At 38.1% G+C, this 20807-nt stretch overlaps 2 protein-coding genes and 1 non-coding gene across 4 annotated transcripts in view; 1 reads left to right on the top strand and 2 right to left on the bottom strand.

The window, feature by feature from the left end:
* kcnh6a (potassium voltage-gated channel, subfamily H (eag-related), member 6a) overlaps positions 1-5298 on the top strand; it is a 31840-nt gene extending 26542 nt beyond the window's left edge. For both annotated transcript variants that reach the window (XM_061712623.1, XM_061712622.1), the window contains exons 12-16: positions 10-109; positions 194-493; positions 2002-2179; positions 2632-2830; positions 4337-5298. In XM_061712623.1, coding sequence (XP_061568607.1) covers positions 10-109; positions 194-493; positions 2002-2179; positions 2632-2830; positions 4337-4624 — 1065 coding nt within the window. In that variant the 3' untranslated portion in view covers positions 4625-5298. The remainder of the gene's footprint in view (positions 1-9; positions 110-193; positions 494-2001; positions 2180-2631; positions 2831-4336) is intronic.
* Positions 2239-2310, bottom strand: trnac-gca (transfer RNA cysteine (anticodon GCA)). The gene has a single exon. It is a non-coding gene; the product is annotated as a tRNA-Cys (tRNA).
* Positions 5299-9410: 4112 nt separating the features above from the next.
* On the bottom strand, positions 9411-19583 carry dcaf7 (ddb1 and cul4 associated factor 7). The gene is made up of 7 exons (XM_061712042.1): positions 19209-19583; positions 17989-18147; positions 13730-13841; positions 13508-13626; positions 13218-13427; positions 12146-12263; positions 9411-10572 (listed from the first exon to the last, which is right to left on the bottom strand). The coding sequence occupies exons 1-7, from the start codon at positions 19344-19346 to the stop codon at positions 10400-10402; spliced, it is 1029 nt and encodes a 342-aa protein (XP_061568026.1). The 5' UTR covers positions 19347-19583; the 3' UTR covers positions 9411-10399.
* Positions 19584-20807: the final 1224 nt, after the last annotated feature.

Genomic DNA, 20807 nt, shown 5'->3' with positions numbered 1-20807 from the left:
ATGTATCAGGCAGATAGAATAAACCGGAGAAAGCTGAGCAGAGACTCTGAATATGGCTGCCGTTTGACGAGGCATCGGAGGAGCTCGCTGCGCCGTCGCAACAGGCCAGGTGAGGGAGGACAAAACACCTCTCACGTACTTCTGCACATCTATGTTGTCATCTCACGTTTGTACCGGGTCTTTCTGTGCACAGATGGGACGGATCATGAAGATCATGAAGAGGACTCTTTTCCCGATCAGTCCTGTCCGATGGCGAACCACCACCAGAGCACAGCGGAGAGATCTCACTGGGAAGACCTCTGCACCAGCGCGAGTATCTGCTCACAGTCGAGTGAGGAGGAGATGAAGCCCGTGCAGCGTAGCAAGGGGGAGCCGTACCCACCCGGGCCTGATGCTAGAGACTACCCGTCTGCAGTGGTCAGCCTCCTTCCTCACAGCGGACCCTCGGCTGAACTCGCACCATCCGTAGACCTGGGAAGTGCTCCGTACCCAGGTAGCAACCTACAACCCCGTCATCAGTACTGGTGTTGAGGGGGGATGAGGGGGGATGGCATCCCCCCCTGAAATAAAAACGGTCAAAATCATCCCCCCTGTAAAACTGCCATCCCCCCTTTCCATCCCTTATGTCATTTCATTAATGAATGTGGTTTTACTGCTATTTCAACATTTAGAGTCATCACCAGAAAAATAACACCAGAAAAATAACTTATTTGACAATTTTAACCTGTTTCAAGTCAATTTTCACTTGAAATAAGTAGGAAAATCTGCCAGTGGGACAAGATTTATCTTCTTATTACAAGCAAAACAATCTTGTTCCACTGGCAGAATTTTCTACTTATTTCAAGTGAAAATCTACTTGAAACAAGTGAAAATTGTTGTTTTTTCCAGTGATGAGTCTTGTTTTAAGTGTAATGAGATTTTTTTACTAAAATGAGACATTTTAACTAGAAATAAGATAAATATTCTTGTTAAGATTTTGAGTTTTTGCAGTGATCCATTTTACTTATCTTGTGAAGGAAAGAGTCATATTGATAAGTAGTTTTTTATTTTTGTGTTTTGATGTATTTGATGTAAGCCCAGTAGATATTTAAAGCTTACAGAAGGCTGCATTTAACTGCTGCTCACTGCTATTATTTGTAATATATTATATTATTTGTATTCAGCACAAATTATCTATCCCCATATGATAAAATCCACCATCCCCCCTGATTTTATTTTACAATTCGAGTACTGCCCGTCATCATGCATTTCAGAATCAGAATCAGAATCAGAAAGAAGTTTATTGCCAAGTAGTTTAACACACACAAGAAATTTGTTGTGGTGATTGGTGCAATACAAAAGAACAAACATTAAAAGAAAAAATGTACAACATGTTGGTTCTAAAGTGCCAGAGTAATGAGTCTGTACCTGGGATGTGCGTTAATGTGACGCATAAGGTCAGAAGTGGAGTCTTTAGGTCAATGTAACGTAGAGTGGGGTGGGGGGATAGTCTGTGGTAGATGGGGTTTTATCAGTTGTACCAAATTATCTTTGAAATTACAATTCTAGTTCAGTTCAAGTAGAGTGGACTTCTAAATCCATTTTTTTTTTTTAAAGAAAGGGTGACATTTTAGTTGAGTCATCAAAACCAACTCTGGAGTCTTGAATTCAAGTCCAAAGTTTGAAACTGTGTTAAACTGAAACTGAAAACCAATCAGTTGAAACCGCAGAAAACATTCATCACATGTAATCTGAAATTTTAACAAAATCAAAGATTGAATTTCACAATTTTTACACATTAAAATCTAGAAATTTCTACGAAGCCAAGTTTAAAAGGTGCAGGAGAAAGTTAAATATACTTATTTAATCTCACTAAACTGAATAGAAACAGAAATCAACGTTAAAAGAGCATAAGTAAAAGTGAAAGATAACAAATTGGGCCATGTCCATACTACTGCAATACAGGACGCCAATGTTGTACACATGAATTGAGAGTTCCTGTCATTTATTTTTGCATAACAGCGGCCCCCATCACCGTGCCGAGCCTGTACGGCTACTGGCCGGACCGCAGGGCCAGCCAGATGTCGGAGAACCAGAGACCGTCCACGGTCAGGGCCGGCTTCCACCCGGCCGTCTGCGCCGAGGGCCGGCCCAGAGAGCTGGAGTCCAGGCTGGAGCTGCTGCAGTCCCAGTTAAACCGGTCAGTCGGGATTTACCTGTTTTTATGAGGTTATCAGGAGTAGAATGAAAATGTAATTGAGGGGGCACCCGGATTTGAACCGGGGACCTCTTGATCTGCAGTCAAATGCTCTACCACTGAGCTATACCCCCACTGCCTGCTTGGATGTCATTTTTTATAGACTCAAATACACATTGTTTGAGTGTATGAAAACAGGTTTGTGGATCATTTCTGTTGTTAAAATTCATGTGGTTTTATTTGCATAAATAGGAAGATAAGAAAGGGTCGAGGTTGTGAGTTGTCGGAGAGTCAGTGTGAATCTTGTCATGTGCTTCCTTTTACATCCTGTTTGCTTGTCATACCCAAGTATGAAGTATATGAGTACCAGGGGGGTGGAGAGACACCTAGTGGTTGCTTTTTTTAAAGCAGGAGGGAGACTTGGAGAAATGTTGTGTTTTCTTGCGTCCTGCCAGGTTGGAGGCTCGTATGACTGCAGATATCAGCGTGATCCTGCAGCTCCTCCAGAGGCAGATGGCCCCGGTTCCTCCGGCTTACAGCGCCGTGTCCCCCGGCCCTCACCCGCCTCACCCGCCTCACCCCACCACCCTGTACAGTCCAGGAGCACCCACCATCCTCCCAATACACATCGACAGCCCTGCCTCACTGCTACAGGTGCTCACTAACTTCAACCCAAACTTAAACATGACATTTAACAAATTCCATTGGAAAAATATAGTCAGATTTTTTATAACTCCAAACATTAGGAAGGAAACTGTAACCTGCAGCCATGCTGGAGACTATGTGGACACATGGATGTGGCCCATATATACAGGACTGTCTCAGAAAATTTGAATATTGTGATAAAGTTCTTTATTTTCTGTAATGAAATTAAAAAAAAACAAAAATGTCATACATTCTGGATTCCTTACAAATCAACTGAAATATTGCAAGCTTTTTATTATTTTAATATTGCTGATTATGGTTTACAGTTTAAGATTAAGATTCCCAGAATATTCAAATTTTTTGAGATAGGATATTTGAGTTTTCTTAAGCTATAAGCCATGATCAGCAATATTAAAATAATAAAAGGCTTGCAATATTTCAGTTGATTTGTAATTAATCCAGAATGTATGACATTTTTGCATTACAGAAAATAAAGGACTTTATCACAATATTCTAATTTTCTGAGACAGTCCTGTATATTTTATGGTCTTGCCTGAAGATAACAGGATATTGGGATAAAATAAGAAAACTAATAGGTTACGAGATTCCCAAATCTTGTAAGATACTTTATTTGGGAAATTTGACACAAGATATAATACAAAACAAGGATGAATATTTTGTTAAAGTTCTGCTATCGGCAAGTAAAAAAGCAATAACAAGGTTATGGTATAAAGCAGAACCAGCGACCGCGGGGCAGTGGCTGAGCACTGTGGAAGAAATATTTGTAATGGAAAAAATGACATATAAACTACACTGCAAAAACTCAAAATCTTACCAGGAATATTTGTCTTATTTCTAGTTAAAATGTCTCATTTATAGTCAAAAAAATCTCATTACACTTAAAACAAGAGTCATTACCAGAAAAATAACTTATTTGACAATTTTCACCTGTTTCAAGTCAATTTTCACTTGAAATAAGTAGAAAAATCTGTCAGTGGAACAAGATTTATCTTCTCATTACAAGCAAAAAAAATCTTGTTCCACTGGCAGATTTTTCTACTTATTTTAAGTGAAAAATCTACTTGAAACAGGTGAAAATTGTTGTTTTTTCCAGTGATGAGTCTTGTTTTAAGTGTAATGAGATTTTTTTTTACTAAAAATGAGACATTTTAACTAGAAATAGGACAAATATTCCTTTTAAGATTTAGAATTTTCCCAGTGTACGATTACATGAGACACAATTTCAGGAAAAATGGGAAAAATTGAGCACAGCAAGAGGACACCACCATCACCACTGGACAATAAGGACATTGATATGAGAATAGTTGCTTTGTGAAGTATGTAAAACCTGACACTGTAATTGTTAACAAATTTTAATTACAAAAGAAAACATGACATTTAACACTGGATTATTTAGTCTCAATATCTGTTTTTAGAGATCTCTTGTATCTTATATGTTTCTCTCACAAATTTTGATTTGACTGAATAAACATTTACATTTATTTTTCATTCTAGAGTCCAGATTCTGACTTCAAGGACAAATCCAAAGAGTCTCTGTCCAGCGGTGTTCATCTCACCGTGGCATCAGATGACACCATGTCCCTGTCCCCGGAGGCCGAGCCCCCCCACCAGACCTCCGTGGGCCTCGCCCCCCCTCAGCCGTCCTGCTTTAACCCCCAACAACTCCCGGGACTGCTGAGCGGGAGCCAGCGCTGCCCCTCCCTGCCCGAGAACCTGCAGACCCCCACAGAAATGCAGCAGATTCAAAGGCACGTCTCCGACCCCATCCTGCCGGGCAGCTAGAGCAGCCCGCACTTTTGCACACACAACCCCGGTCCCAACTGATCGTCATCAAAGGTCGACACAAAGTCTGCAAACGTGGTGCGAGGCCTGGGAAACACTGCCCTAGAGTGATTTTTCTTCTTTTTCTTTCCCTCCCCCTGAAACCTCATGTCCTGCTGCGGAGCAGGGGGGGGACACCTGAGTCCAGAGTCCAGAGTGCCTCTTGTTTCCCACATAAAGGCTCAGCAGAACCTCCACAGAACTGCAGAAGCTCCACGTCCCTCCAGGTCCTCCACAAAGACAGTAAACAAACTGACAAATAAGCAATCAATGGACCTCAAAGCAACACAAACTTCATACAAGGCTCAGGTTTCCATGTACGGTGGACAAAAAAAAAACGACAACGAAAACAGATACGTCTCATGTTTGAAAAGTTACCTGCTTTCACTTTGTATAAGAATTACACACTTTAGGCTTGAATGTTAAAACTGTAATCATTTGGAATTAAATATTAGTTTCACAAGTTTAGAGTTGTGTTTCCTACATGACGTCTAGTAAATGTAACAACTGTGTTGCATTCGTGCTTTAGGTTAAGTGTTGCTGTGGTGTAACCGATGTGTTATTAACTATCTGACAAACTGTGAAGGATGAACATTCAAGGCGTGGCTGGGAAAATAAAGTTTTTATCTCATGTCGCTTGTTGTTGACATTCTGGCATCAATCAGCGGTGCGCGTTACAGCCGGCAGATGCAGCGGACACGCGTTCCTCCTGGTTATTCAGTTATTAGTTATTCAGTCAGACCCGAGTCAGCCGTTCAGCAAAGTGATGAAGTCACATGGTTTGTAGCGGAGGCTTCTCGTCTGAAACAGCAACCGACGGTGGAGGTTAAAAGGTGGGATTACAGCTGCAGCGATGACATCTAAACAAATCCTTTGATAAGAGGATGTCACAGTACAAAAAGAAAATAATGGGTTTTCAAACCTTTATTATTCTTATGTCTTGAAGCTCAAATTCCAGATAGATAGATAGATAGATAGATAGATAGATACTTTATTAATCCTGAAGGAAATTTAGGGCATGCAGTAGCTGAAAAAACACATTACAGTCAGAGGGGTCAAAAGTATTCACATTCATTACTCAGGTAGAAGTATAGATACTAGAGTTTAAAATACTCCTGTAGAAGTTGAAGTATCAACTCAAGTTTTTTACTCAAGTAAAAGTATAAAAGTACTGGTTTCAAAACTACTTAAAGTATAAAAGTAAAAGTAATGTAAGGGGGGAAAAAGCCATTAAGGACAAAAGCCATTGAAAATGAATGCATCTTAGTATAATGCAAATATATGAAAGAACCATATATGTGTACTATTGAGCATTAACATGTGTTTCAGAGAGCAGGAGATATGATGAATAGTTGCCTATAAGTATTGTAATGGTGCAAAAAGTCAAACTTCAGAGTCATGTTATCATTTATCCTAACCTTTATTGGAATGTACATCCAAGTTTAGTTGCAGGAATCTGAGGGAACGGATGTAAGAACAAAACTGGACAAGAACATCTGAAACAACCACAACCAAATACACTCTATCCGGATGGAGCAATTTAACTGGATAGTTTTTTTTTAAAAGGCCGAAATGAAATACAGTAACGAGGCTGTTTTTAAAATGTAAGGAGTAAAAAGTACAAATAATTGTGTGAAAAAGTAAGGAGTAAAAGTAAAAAGTCGCCTGAAAAATAATTACTCCAGTGAAGTATAGATAACCAAAATTTCTACTTAAGTAAGGTAACGAAGTATTTGTACTTCGTTACTTGACACCTCTGATTACAGTAGACAATAATGCAATGATAAAATAAGAGTGCAAGAGATAAATACATTACAAGTAAATTACAAAAATTGTCACAACAGAGAGTTACTTTTGAAGTCTTATTGTTAAAGAATTAAGATATATCTATTTTATTTTTAAGAAGTTATGAATTCACAAATTAAGCAGTGGTCAAGAGAAACAATCCCAGTCAACTCTTAAGACACTGTAGCTGCACAGTTACCAGTTATTAGGACTACACTTTCCCTCAGAGTTGCATCATGTGATCCCTTGGGCATCTGATGTTGAACATGTGAAAGTTATTGTGTGAAATGTGCGGTTTCAGAGAACTCTCGTGGTATGAACCACGAGAGTGAGGAACATGTACATTTCCATTTGAAGCTTGTTGGATCACTGGCAGGGATCAGGGGACGAGTATGATAACAAGAAACCGACGGGGAAGGAAGGAAAAGGCAGGACCTACTGGACCTGATGGACACAGATGGTAGAAATGTTGTAACACTAACACTAAAATGTGGAAAAACAACTCTGGCACATCCGGAACCTATATAACCTACACTACACATTTTATTATATGCTTTAACGTTTAGAAATGTTTCTCTAAGTTAATTCTATGTATTTTAACTTGTAATGACACGTTGATCACATGCTCTGCACGGCCTGTGGTCATTTATGTCATAACATGCAGTGATGGGCGGTTACACTTGGAAAACATGTTTTTATGTTTACATATAATGGCCGGGTTTCCCAGATCCAACCTCTCTTAAGGATTTAAGAGAGGTTCAAAGAAGGTTTGAACTAAGAGAGAACCCTAAGATACGGGTGTTTCCCAGATGACTTCTTAACACCGTCCTTTAGTTTCGCTCTTTCAGAAGCTCTTTGGAGCAGCTGTCCGGTTCTGAAACCAAATCAATCGATGCCAGGCAAATCGATCACCGATCACTATCAGCGCATTTTCACACGCAGCACTGCTGCCTAACGCACTAATTCCCTGCTGCCTGTGCGTTATAATGAAAAATTAAGATGATAAATATAATTCAATGACCCTTTTTCATCCAAACGGTGCGTTACTCCGTTATTTCTGGCTACAGTGAGGCTTTTTTTCCCCACACGCAGAGACCGGGAGTAAACGGGGTGGGCGTGTGTGTGCGTTCAAAAACATGAGCCAAGAGAAGGCGAGTTTCGCAAATCGCAACGTGGAATTACAGCAATCCCTGTTTTTTCGCAGGGGTTATGTTCCAAAAAGAACCCGTGATAAGTGAAATTCTTTTTACAATTATAGAGGGCTTCAGATTGCAGAGATCATCCCCGCCACGCACGTATTCCTGCTCTTCTGATGCTGCTGCATCCCGCAGGTGGGTTTTTTCAAGAGAAGAAAATAGTTATGGGTCGTTGTCTTCGCTCTTTTTTCTTCTGGGCAAAAAGATTCTTTAATATAAACCGACACCATTGATTATATTTGAGACTGTAATGAACGATTCATCAAAGGATCCCGTTGATCAGCTGCTGCTTCCCTGTCATCACATAGATGCGCTCGGGCGCGGCGCAGGAGGATCGGTGTCCCGGCTGCCTGGACAGCGCGGTCCGACAGCACGTCCAGGGGACTGAAGTGCTGACGCACGAATGCGTTCATAAAAACAGTTCTGCTTCGCGCACGGCGACGCGGTTGATTTGCAGCGAGAACATGCTGTATAGCAGCCAAATCATCAAATAAATGATATTCATGATGATCGTTTTATTTGTGCGTAATGCATAAAGCATATACAGGAACACACTTGTTATTCCTTATTTTTCTTTTTTTCCCCCCCTTTGCTGTCACCAATAAATGCTAAACAATATAAATCTAAAGTATAAAATAGATCAAAACTTGTGCGGGGTGCATTGTTTTAATATCTCATTGCTTGGTGTAATATTGTTTTGCCTGACGCGGCTGGATCTGTGAGTCTTTGTTCACTAAGATGGTTGTAAAGACCGGGTCAGCAGCATCTTTCATTTCCTTCTTAATGAAAGAGATACTTAAGCTAAGAGCGACTCTGGGAAACGCGATTTTCTTTCACAAGCTCCTTAAGAAGGTTTGAAAGAAGTCTTTCGCTGTTAAGAACTACTTAACTGATCTGGGAAACCCGGCCAATACTAGTGAATATTCTGACCTTACAAGTACACATTATGGTGTGTATTTTAGGTAGCTCCATCACTCTGGTATAGTTGCCGTCACACTGTACAGGACTGTCTCAGAAAATTACAATATTGTGATAAAGTCCTTTATTTTCTGTAATTCAAAAATGTCATACATTCTGGATTCATTACAAATCAACTGAAATATTGCAAGCCTTTTATTATTTTAATATTGCTGATCATGGCTTACAGCTTAAGAAAAATCAAATATCCTATCTCAAAAAGTTAGAATATTCTGGGAATCTTAATCTTAAACTGTAAGCCATAATCAGCAATATTAAAATAATAAAAGGCTTGCAATATTTCAGTTGATTTGTAATGAATCCAGAATGTATGACATTTTTTTTTTTTTTTTTTTTATTGCATTACAGAAAATAAAGAACTTTATCACAATATTCTAATTTTCTGAGACAGTCCTGTATATACATTCGGCAAGACCTAAGAAAGACTAGTGTGAATAGTTGACTGTGTTGTATAACATGGAGGGGTCTTATTAAACCAGTAAATCAGTCTTCAATGCTACCAGTCTCCAATGGTGCAATGTCCAGGATTAAGACATATTAGTGCTCAAAAACACCGGCAGGGTAGAGATGGAAACTAAACCATCAGACTCACCTGAAGACGTTTTTATCAGACATTTTGGACAGATGTGACTGGCTTCGACAGGGCAGATGTATGAATTCCGGTTGATGGACACCAGACTTGTCCACATGTGAATTTTTCTGGTTCAAAGCCATAAAATCACATGTGAAGACAGGATTCATCCCCTCTTTCACAAAAGGATCACTTAATTAAGCAACGCAGCAAGCAGTTAGTTTCAGACAAGGAGGAATACAATTTATTAGAGCAAATTCAATAATAAACTTTATGAAAAAAGCTACAACGTGAACACTTGGCATACCAACAACTGAGGTTGTTTTATTTATATGTATGTACATTCCGCCTTGTAATGGCATGCTACAAGGACATGACCCTTTCGTTATTGAACACAACAAAAAAAGAAAGGCAAAGATTCAAAGTTGCTTCCACTACCAAAGAAACCTCTAAGCTTTATCTACAAATAAAGAGAGAAAAGGTGAATAATTAGGGAGCTAAAAAGGCTTAAGAACAGTGCTCTGGTAGGTTCTGTACATGGCTGTCTCACAGCGTCACGAGCAAAACTAAAGGTGACAGACACCACTGCAGTGACATGAATCCCTCGCAGGTTATTTTACATTTTTCAAAAGTTGCACAGATCACGTCTGAGCACTGAAAACCACCCAGAGAGAAGGTGGTTTGATTTTTTTTTTTTGTTTACAGCTTAAATAGCCACATAAGTAAACGAGACTACGATAGTTTGAACCTTGATTTAACAATAATACGTTATGCATCCACAAGAAGGGTACGATATAATCCTACACTTTAGAGAGGTCATATTCAACCACCAACCTCAACAAATTAAACAGATGAAATGTAAAACCCTTCGAGATAATCTCACAGCTGGCTGAAATTACACCAAGAAATATAAAAGTTGACTTTTATACACAACAGCTGTGAGGTTGAGAGCACTGACGCTTCATCCAGCTGCTGAAACCTGCTGGTTAACCAAAATAAATAAGAGCTTCAAACATGTTTAGTTGGAGAGCAGTCGAGCCAAAAACGTGGATGATAAATGTAAACCAGATTATTGCAGAGTATGTATGCAATACTCCAAACATGTTCAGAGAGTTCACTCATTGCCTCATCGCTGTCTTGAGAGAAGGAGGGACGAGGACGACAAAAGTCCAGCCGAGAAGCGGCTGGAGCTCCTTCTACTCAGCTTCAGACCCGCAGGATCTCCAGGCAGTTGTTGTAGCAGATAGCGATCCAGTCGGGCTGCGTGGACGCCCACTGCACGTTGTTGATCTCGCCCTCGGCAGTGTAGGCCAGGATGGGGTCTTCGATGGCACGGGGCATCTGCTGGATGTCCCAGATCAGGGCCTGGTGGTCGTCGGCTGAGGGAACCAATAAGAAATATTAAATACAGGTAGAGGAGGACAGACAGATGGAGAGAACTGCCTGAGACTGTTAGCTTCTTGTGGAAAATATGAACCTTGTAATGTCTGGAAGAGTCAGACTGTAAGAGACTACAAATGACACTCACGTTGAGGGAACAACCTCCACAATATACAGTATTCCTCCAGGGGATTCATTTGGATCATACGACTCAAAAATGCTCACGACAAGATGAGTAAAACATTTGTTGGTTTTGATTGTTAATTATTTTTGGATTTTATGAAATATTCAAACATGAGCACACGATTGGACACTGTTTGGCTCTTTGCTACAGGTGAGAGCTGGAGGGGAGCTCATTTCACGTACTGTGGACTTTAAAAGGGGACCTATTATGAAAAAAACACGTTTTCTCTTGCTTTAACATATACAGGACTGTCTCAGAAAATTTTAATATTGTGATAAAGTTCTTTATTTTCTGTAATGCAATTAAAAAAAACAAAAATGTCCTACATTCTGGATTCATTACAAATCAACTGAAATATTGCAAGCCTTTTGTTATTTTAATATTGCTGATTATGGCTTACAGTTTAAGATTAAGATTCCCATAATACTCTAATGTTTTGAGATAGGATATTTGAGTTTTCTTAAGCTGTAAGCCATGATCAGCAATATTAAAATAATAAAAGGCTTGCAATATTTCAGTTGATTTGTAATGAATCCAGAATGTATGACATTTTCGTTTTTGTAATTGCATTACAGAAAATCACAATATTCTTTTTTTTTTTTTTTTTTTTTAAACCTTGTCTGCACACATATTAATGATTGATACCATGTAGGTAAAAACCAAAGGCATATATATGTGCATTATTGCTATATTTAATATATATACATATATACGCCTACATACGCATACACATACATACATAAATATATACATACAAACCCAGTGTTTTTTTTTTTTTTTTTTTAAATCACAATATTCTAATTTTCTGAGACAGTCCTGTATAAAGTGGTCTCCCCTCAGCCTGCCAACTCAGAGGAGGAGGAAAGATTCTGCTCCCTTTCGTTACGTAACGACGGGAGCGATTTACATCGGTTGGCCTCCGATGCGTGAAACCACGCCCACAACTAACTCTGCTGGCCAGAGCTTCCGTCATTTTTGCGTAGCGGTGTATCGCGTCATTCAGGCAGCCAATCAGCACAGTGCCTCATTATCATAGCCCCGCCCACTCAGAATCCTGCATAGATAATGAGGTTAAAGAATGGGAAGATAAAGACATGGCTCAGAGGCTGAATTTCTAATTTATTTAGCAAAAAAAAATAAATCAAAAGCTTGTTTTTAAGACATTCAAGGCCTGTTTAAAATAGGTATTAGATGCCATAATAGGTCCCCTTTAAGATTCACCATGTCTGGCAAAGTATTGTCTACAGGGACATTGAAACTGTCGCCAGACAGGCATTATGTTCACCCCCCCTTCTATGAACAGTGATTCATGTCACAACTCTTCAGGTTGCAGCGCCGGGCTCGTCAGGGTTAACAAGCCCCGGCTTGAGGTTGAAACTCCCACTCACCTGCAGTGCAGATATGACAGGAGGAGTGAGGGGCCCAGGCAATGCCGTTAACACAAGCGCGGTGGTTGTTTAGCCGGGCGACAGGAGTGCAGGGCACGCGAACATCCAGGATGACCACCTGTCACAGAAATATTGATGACAAGTCCATTCACTAACTGTTGCCACAGAAATATTGATGACAAGTCCATTCACTAACTGTTGCTTTGATTAGATAACACCGTTCTCCTCAAGCAGATCAAGTTTAATAGAATGTTGTGTGATAATAGATGTTTAAATTTGACTTTGCCAAGACATTATTGACAATCCCTCACTGGGAAAAGGGAAATAATAGATCTACTTTTGTCACGGCTGTTCAAAGACGCACCAAACCAAAATCATTTAGTTACATAAAGCTTTATGATAAATATTCAAGTAAGAAGCGGCGTCCAAAATTCCATACTTCCATCCTAATGAGTAGCAAAAACAGTATGTGAGATTTTTTAGTGCGTCCAAAACATTAGTACGTACACAATAGTATGCGCTATCCATACTCATTCCGGAGATTTTTATTAGTATGGATGGATGGACACTAACTAAGCAGAAACTTCCCACAATGCAATGCAGCGGTGTTTGGTTTCTAAGTGCTGCGCAGATACGTATATGTCATAAGTATAATATTAAGTATAATAATATTAATATTATAATATTTGTGTATAATAATATATAATGTCATCTTGTTTGGGCCAGGATAAATGGGAAAAAGCGGAGCGGTGCTGCTACTGCTGCTGTGACAGGAGTTGTTACCATGGTAACAACTCCCCCTCCCAACGGCAGGAAGTGCCATGTGGCTCTGAGTAGTACGTCCGAATTAATGAATATTAATATTAATGAATATGATATTTACTCAAAAGTGTGCCGAACTTAAGTATACTTTTTGAGTATATACTCTTTAGTATGGCATTTCGGACGCACCGAGAGATTAAATAAATAAGTTTAATGTCTACTTGCTGTACAAAAATATTATCGTGATTACAACAGAGTCAAGTAGAAGGTCAAGAGCACAGAACTGTTTCAGAGAGCGAAGCGAACGGACCTCCATGCCGTCCATGGCCATCGTGGCCAGGTAGTTGGGGTCCTGCTTGTTCCAGCAGAGGCGGAGCAGCGGGTGGTGCTGCGGGTCTTCATAGATGATGGTGCTGTGCTCCAGATGTCGGAGGTCAAACATGCGGACGGACCCATCAGCTCCCACGGAGGCAAACATATCTCTACCGCCTCCTGCACGGCTGAATGCAATGTCATAGACCTACACGGACGGACAGACAGAGGTTATTCTTTGTGCTCAAACACGCAAGGATGAATGTCAACGTGCCGACGGGCACAGACCTCTTTGTCGTGAGCGATCAGCTGGGTCTTCACATGGCCGGACACCAGGTTAACTCGCCCCAACACCTGACCGGTCTCCAACCCCCAGATTGTGCAGGTGGTGTCAATGCTGGATGTTCCTGCACAACATTTTATTTCACTTTATTTCAAACAATTCAGAAGAAAACAAGCATTGGGGTCAGTTCAGTATTGGTAATGTTTTCATCTTTTGGGATTTCTTACCCAGCAGATTGGGATCCACTTCATTCCAGTCGAAGGAGGTGAGGGGAGCACAGAAGTCCGAGTTCTTGTTGTTATTCAGCAAACATTCAAGACGCGTTTCTGTGTCGCTGACCTGAGAGACAAACGCACAGGAATTTTGGCCGTGAGCAGGAATCTCACAACAAGTGCCATTTATTGGTGACTGCGGCAGTTTCACAGCTGCCATCTGGCAAACCTGAATGCGCAAACAAAGTTCTCACCGCCACAACAGAGCCGTTAGTGTTTCAACCCAGTATGACTGCTAATTTAATAACACAGATGTCTGCTTTTCAACATCTCAAAATGTAGACCGAGACTGTTGGAGTTCACAGAAAACAGTCAAGTTAAATTAGGTTGATTCTAATCATCTTTTGTTTTCAAATTTCTGTCAGCAAATGTTGTGAAATAACTAATTAATTCCTGTATAAGCTTGCTTCTTCATACCTTTCGGCTTTCCTATTAGTTTTATATATTTATTCATTAACCTTTACTTAACCAAAACTTTTGAGATTTAAAATGTCTTTTTCCAAGTGTGACCTGGCCACGACAGGCAACAGTTAAGAGTAAAAGAGTTACAAAACACATACGGTATAACAATAACATACACATAAAACATAAGCACTTTAAAATACCAACAACATCATCAAATACTGCCAATATTAAGCTCTAAAATTACCACTTATTTTCGACCTTCAAAGTTTTTAAAACTTATTGGAAACACGGTGAACCCCTTGAGAAACACAGGCTCAGAATCTCAGTTCCAACACAGGGAGCAAATGTCAACAAGTCACAAATATCTGGTTCTGGTATCTGGTATCTGGTAAGTTATTAATGGACACAGACATTTTTTCTTTTGTGGCCACTGGAAACTTTGGTCCAGGTTCAGCCTCAATTGCTCATAAAAACACAGTTTGGCCAGACTATCGACCCCCAAATTCAGTCAATGTAGAAGTGTAGAGTTCAATCTAACCCCCTTCATTAGAAAATAGCTGTCAAAACATCTTGTGAAATAACAAATTAATTTGTGTATAAGCTTGCCTCTTTGTACCTTTCAGCTTTTCTATTACGGTAGTTTTATTTATTCATTCATATACCTTTACTTAACCAAATTTTTGAGATTTAAGATCTCTTTTTCCAAGAATGACCCGGCCACAACAGGCAACAGTTAAACATAAGCACTATAAAACACAAACATCATCATCAAATACTGCCAATATTAAGCTCTAAAATTACCATTTTTGACCTTCAAAGTTTTTAAAACTCTTTGTAAACACAGTGAACCCACCTGAGAAACACAGGCAGCAAATGTCAGTAAGTCACAAATATCTGGTTCAAAGTTATTAATGGCCACTGGAAACTTTGGTGCAGGTTCAGTCTCAATTTCTCATAAAAAAACACAGTTTTACCAAATTCAGTCAATATAGGATTGAAGAGTTCAATCTAACCCCCTTCATTAGAAAATTAGATGTCCTTTATGTTGATGATGGTCTTTTAATGCATTTGGTTTGTTTGTTTGTTTCGGTCATTTCCAAAATAAGAATTCATATACAAAAGAAATGAAAGAAAATAAAACAACAAATAAACATGAAGTTAATGCTAATATTGCATTAGACCAAAATATATAAACAAAACAAGACCGAAAAGGTGTAGGCTGAAGCTTACCCTTTTATAATCAGTTTCTGTCAGCTCCTACATACTGTATACCGATACAGAGCAATAAATCAATTAAAAGAAAAACATTTCATATACTTTTTGTATATTGAAAACATTCAGTATACTGCAGTAGTAGTAGTAGTAGTAGTAGTAGTACTATTAATAGTATTAGTATTGTTTATTGGATGGATCCCCATTAGCTGCCGCCTTGGCGACCACTAATCTTCCTGGGGTCCATAAAATATTACATAAATGAAACATCTAAGACATAAATACATACATTCCTGGCATAACTACACTTATAATAAAAAAACAATAACAATAGTAATACTATAGTAATAGTAGTAGTACTAGTAGTAATAGTAGTAGCAATAGTAATAGTAGTGGTAGTAATAATAGCACTAGTAGTAGTAATAGTACTAGTAGTAGTACTAGTTATAGTAGTAGTAGTAATAGTAGCACTAGTAGTAGTACTACTACTACTAGTGGTAGTAGTAGTAAAGGCACTCCTATAGTAGTAGTATTAGTACTAGTAGTGGTACTCCTGCATATGCCAGCTAGGATTTATGATTTGCCATTGATTTTTATGACTTTTTTTTACATTTCAGTGATGATACTGCTGCTTTTTTGCTTTTTTTCCTTGATTTCCTTGCCACTTTGAGATTCATCGAATGTAAAGTGCATTATAAATTCAATTCATTATTATTATTACTCCTACCCTCCAGATCCGCAGGTAGTCCCTGCTCGTCGCCAGCAGGTCCGGGTAAACCCTCCTATAGTACTAGTAGTAGTAGTAGTAGTAGTACTACTAGTGGTGGTACTAGTACTACTAGTAGTACTAGTAGTTTAGTTTATTTCGGTCATGACATCACAAAAAAAATAAAAATGACAAGGAAACAAATACACTGTTCAAAGAAAACATTACAAAAAAATGTCCAATATACAAATAACATCTAGACCGAAAAAGGTGTAGGCTGAAGCAAAGCTTATTCATTGCCTACCCTCAAAAGGATTATTTAAAGTAATGAAATAAAAGCAAGAAGTAAGAGATAAGACTGCCAGTAAAACAAATTGCCACCATGGGGATAACAAAGATTCCTCAAGAAGAAAAAAAAAAAAAAAAAGTAAAGGTGCAGTACATGTTACCTTCATCCTTAAATAATCAAATCAAATCACCAATTAAATTAATACCCAAATCAACATAGTAAGCATCACCACTCATTAATTTGATATAGAGAAATCATCCTTCTTTTCAATGTTTTTTTAAATAAGGTTAAGGTTCTACTCCTCTCCAACTTATTCCATCCATCCACCGCTGCCACTGTAGTGCATCTCAGTTTGGTGTTGGTTCTGATTGTTGATTTCCTGTATACGCTCTCCCCTCTGAGGTTGTAATGGCTTTGTCTTAAATTAAACATATTTTGAATACAGTCTTGCAGCATGTTATTGTTGATTTTGAACATAATCTGTGCAGTTTTGAAGTCCACCAGTTCATTGAATTTAAGCTCATTTGTGTCTATAAATAATTGGTCGGTTGGGTGCTTGTATCCAACTTTGTTTATGAGTCACATTGCTTTTTTTTGGAGTAAAAATATTGGTTTCGGGACTGTTACTAGTAGTACTAGTACTAGTATTGGTACTCTTACCCTCCAGATCCTCAGTTAGTCCCCACTCGTCACCAGCAGGTCCGGGTAAACCCTCCTATAGTGGTAGTACTAGTGGTAGTGGTGGTACTCCTATAGTAGTAGTATTAGTAGTACTACTAGTAGTAGTAGTAGTAGTAGGGCTGTTCGATTAATCGATTTTAAATCGTAATCGCGATTATGTAATTAGAACGATGTTAAAATGTGAAAATCGTAAAATCGATTTTTCAAAAAAATTTTTTTTTTTTTTTTTTTTTTTTTTTACCTTGTCTGCACACATATTAATGATTGATACCATATTAATGATTGATGGAAATACCTCTCAATACCTGCGACAAGTGCCCCATTGGAGAGGCTCTTTAGTGTAGGAGGGGGCGTTGTAACATGCCACCGGGCATCCCTCAAGCCAGATGCGGTAGACCGGCTCGTGTTCCTTGCAAAAAACTTGCAAATGTGAATAGCAAATGTAATGACTGACATTACACACCTCTACCTCCTTCATGGGTTGCATTATTATTTAGCATGCAAAGACCCAGTTTAGTTTAATTAGAAAATGTCTTGTTTTATTTAATTGGAAATATAACTTACTGTATGTTTGCAAGTGCTGATTTGCTGATTTTTTTTTTTCAGAGATAAAACTTTATATTTTATTATATTTTTTAAAACTTTTTTTCAACTTATTTTACAGAGTTTTGCACTTTATTCATTCATTTTTGGTTTAATAAGAGCAAAGTTTGCACTTAAAGCCCAATGGGGCAAATGTTCAATAAAAAAACAGCATATTTGAAATCATTTCTTTGCCTTTTGTCAATTCACAAAATAATCGTAATCGAAAATCGGATTTTGAGAGAAAAAAAATCGAGATTTTATTTTTGGGCAAAATCGAACAGCCCTAAGTAGTAGTACTAGTATTAGTAGTACTACTAGTAGTAATAGTACTCTTACCCTCCAGATCCTCAGGTAGTCCCCACTCGTCGCCAGCAGGTCCGGGTAAACGCCCTTGGTGTCCGGGATCCACATGATCTTGGTGGTCGGGTACGGGTGGTCGAAGGTGTTCCTGCACACGAACTCCGAGCTCTCCTCCTCCAGACCCACCAGCTGGACCTGAGGGGACCAGAACCACGTTATTGATCAGAACCAAGTTATTGATCAGAACCAAGTTACCGTTATCGATCACAACCACGTTATCGTTCACAACCACGTTATCGATCACAACCACGTTATCGATCACAACCCACCAGGTTGGGTCAAAACAGAGCTGAATGGGGGAAAATAAATTAGCCCACAAAAAGACAACGTGAATACTTTTCTCAGGGACTTTTCAAACTCATGTGACTCCTTTTAGTTTTTAAATAATCCCCCCATGGGATTGTTCAAGTATTCTAATTGATTGACTTAGTGATGCACCGAAATGAAAATTTGAGGCCGAAACCGAAAATAATAATAAACACTTTGCCGAATACGGAATAACATACCGAACATGGTTCTTCTTCGCAGTTTTTCCATTTATTTTGCCAATTTTTTCACCATTGCATAAATCAAATAAATGTGCTTTAGGCATGCTTTTCAAAGAAAAAAAATCTTTTACAAAATTGCAAGGTAGAAATATTTATTGAACATGAACAACTGAACATCTTTTAATTTCCCCACATTTTTAAGTATTCCAAACTTAACTTAAATAAAATAAAATAATTAAATTAGCAAAATAAATTTTTTGGCCATCTTTGAGCTTACATTAACTATAACTGACTGCTAAAAAATTGTAACATAGGCCTTGAAAACAAAAAAATGCATTTAGTGCATTGTAAAAAAAAGTACAAAAGAAGTGGATAAAACAAATTAAAGAAAAAGAAAATCAATCCCTTTCCCATACAAGTATTAATACTTATTCCACCGAACCCAACTTATTCCACCGAACACCGAAACTGTTTTTTTGCTATTTTCCGCCGAACAATTTCGGTGCATCACTAGATTGATTGGCTGATTGATTGATTGATTGGCAGTGAGCGTTAAACCCAAATTATGGTTTGCGTTGAATCGACGGCGTAGCCTACCGCGTACAGTACGCGGCGACGCACATGGTACGGTGCGCGTCGCCGCGTACCCTACGCCGTAGGCTACGCGGAACCATACATCAGCCCTAGCGTTATCCTCCATCTTGCCACCTTGTTATTGTATTCCTCCACGAAACTCCCCAGCGCCAGGCGAAAGCGTTTGTCCGGGCGGACGCTCCAGTTCATGGCGTAGACCGTCCATGGCGCCTCGTATTTGTAGATTTCTTTTCTTTTGCCGTGCAGCGACATGTTCGTCAGGCGTGTTGGAGCTAACACGCTAACGTTAGCCGACTACGGAATGAGAGAATCCCCCCCCGGCGAGCTATTAACAGCTCGTTAAAGGAACAAGTATCAAAAGACGAGGTTACGACGACTATTAAATTAAGCAAAGCTGGTGTTGTAACGATTTTCTCATCACTTCACTTAACAAAGAGTTGCATCGTTTCATGCGACGTGAAAACTTGTCAAGTGAAAAGACACGTGATGAACTTCCGGTCGGTGCTTTTCAAATTAAAATTCTTATTTTTAATTTTTATTAGAAGGTTGAGCATTTCGATGTTTGTTTTGATTCATTGAACCAGATAATTATATCGTTATAGCTTATATTGGAATTTGTTTATATTACTTTTACTTATCTTTATCTGTTCATGATATTTATGTATGTTTTGTCTGTTTATATTTTGTTATGAGTGTGTTTTAATTATTTTATTGACTGTATTGTTGTTGTACGGCGACCTTGAGTGCCATAAAAGGCGCCTTATAAATAAAATGTATTATTATTATTATTATTATTATTATTATTATTATTATTATGTAGGCTATATATTATATGTTGAGAGGGATAGTTATAATTATGTAATATATGTTATATATATATTATGTATGTAGCATATATATATATATATATATATATTTTTTTTTTTTTTTTTTAGGGATATTTATGTATATGTATAGTGTATATTTATATAGATTTATATAATATTTGTATTTTCTAGATATTGATATAATATTTATGTAATATTTATATTTTCTATATACTTATATGGATAATTATGTAATAATAGGCATGTTTAGGTAGTATTTATATAGATTATATTTATATGGATATTGTGTAGATATAATGATAGCAATAATGTAAATTCATAGAGTTATAAAGGGGTAGGAGCTGTCTATAGTGTGTTATTATTACTGTATTTGTTATTACTATTTCTATTAATGCCTCTTGTTTTTTGCACTATCCCCCTTTGCTGCTGTGAACTGCAAATGTCCCCTCTGTGGGACTATTAAGGCAAGGCAAGGCAAGGCAAGGCAAATTTATTTATATAGCACAATTCAACACCAGGTAATTCAAAGTGCTTTACATTGACATTAAAAGCGGCAAGACATAATAAAAAATAGGTAAGAATAAGAACAGAAGTAAAATAATAAAAAGCACAAGCTGTTAAAAAAAAAAAAAAAAAAAAAAAATAAGGGCAGTAGAGTACAGCAGGTTTAATTTAAGAGTACACTTCAGTAAACAGTAATGTTTTTAACCCTTTAAGGATTATCTTATCTTATCTTATCTTAAAAAGTGTATACTTCTTCCTACTCCTTTTTTTCGAACATGTGTGAATATGAAGATGTAAATGTTTATTTTTTTATTTTTACTTTCATTTTTTATACACACGTTCGAAATAAAAATTAATTCATTAATTCATTCATTAATTCATT

The sequence above is a fragment of the Cololabis saira genome, chromosome 21 (assembly GCF_033807715.1).
Source record: "Cololabis saira isolate AMF1-May2022 chromosome 21, fColSai1.1, whole genome shotgun sequence".
NCBI classification, from domain to species: Eukaryota; Metazoa; Chordata; class Actinopteri; order Beloniformes; family Belonidae; genus Cololabis; species Cololabis saira.
Note: the sequence above shows the minus strand (reverse complement) of the source record. Positions and strands in the feature narration are given on the sequence as shown.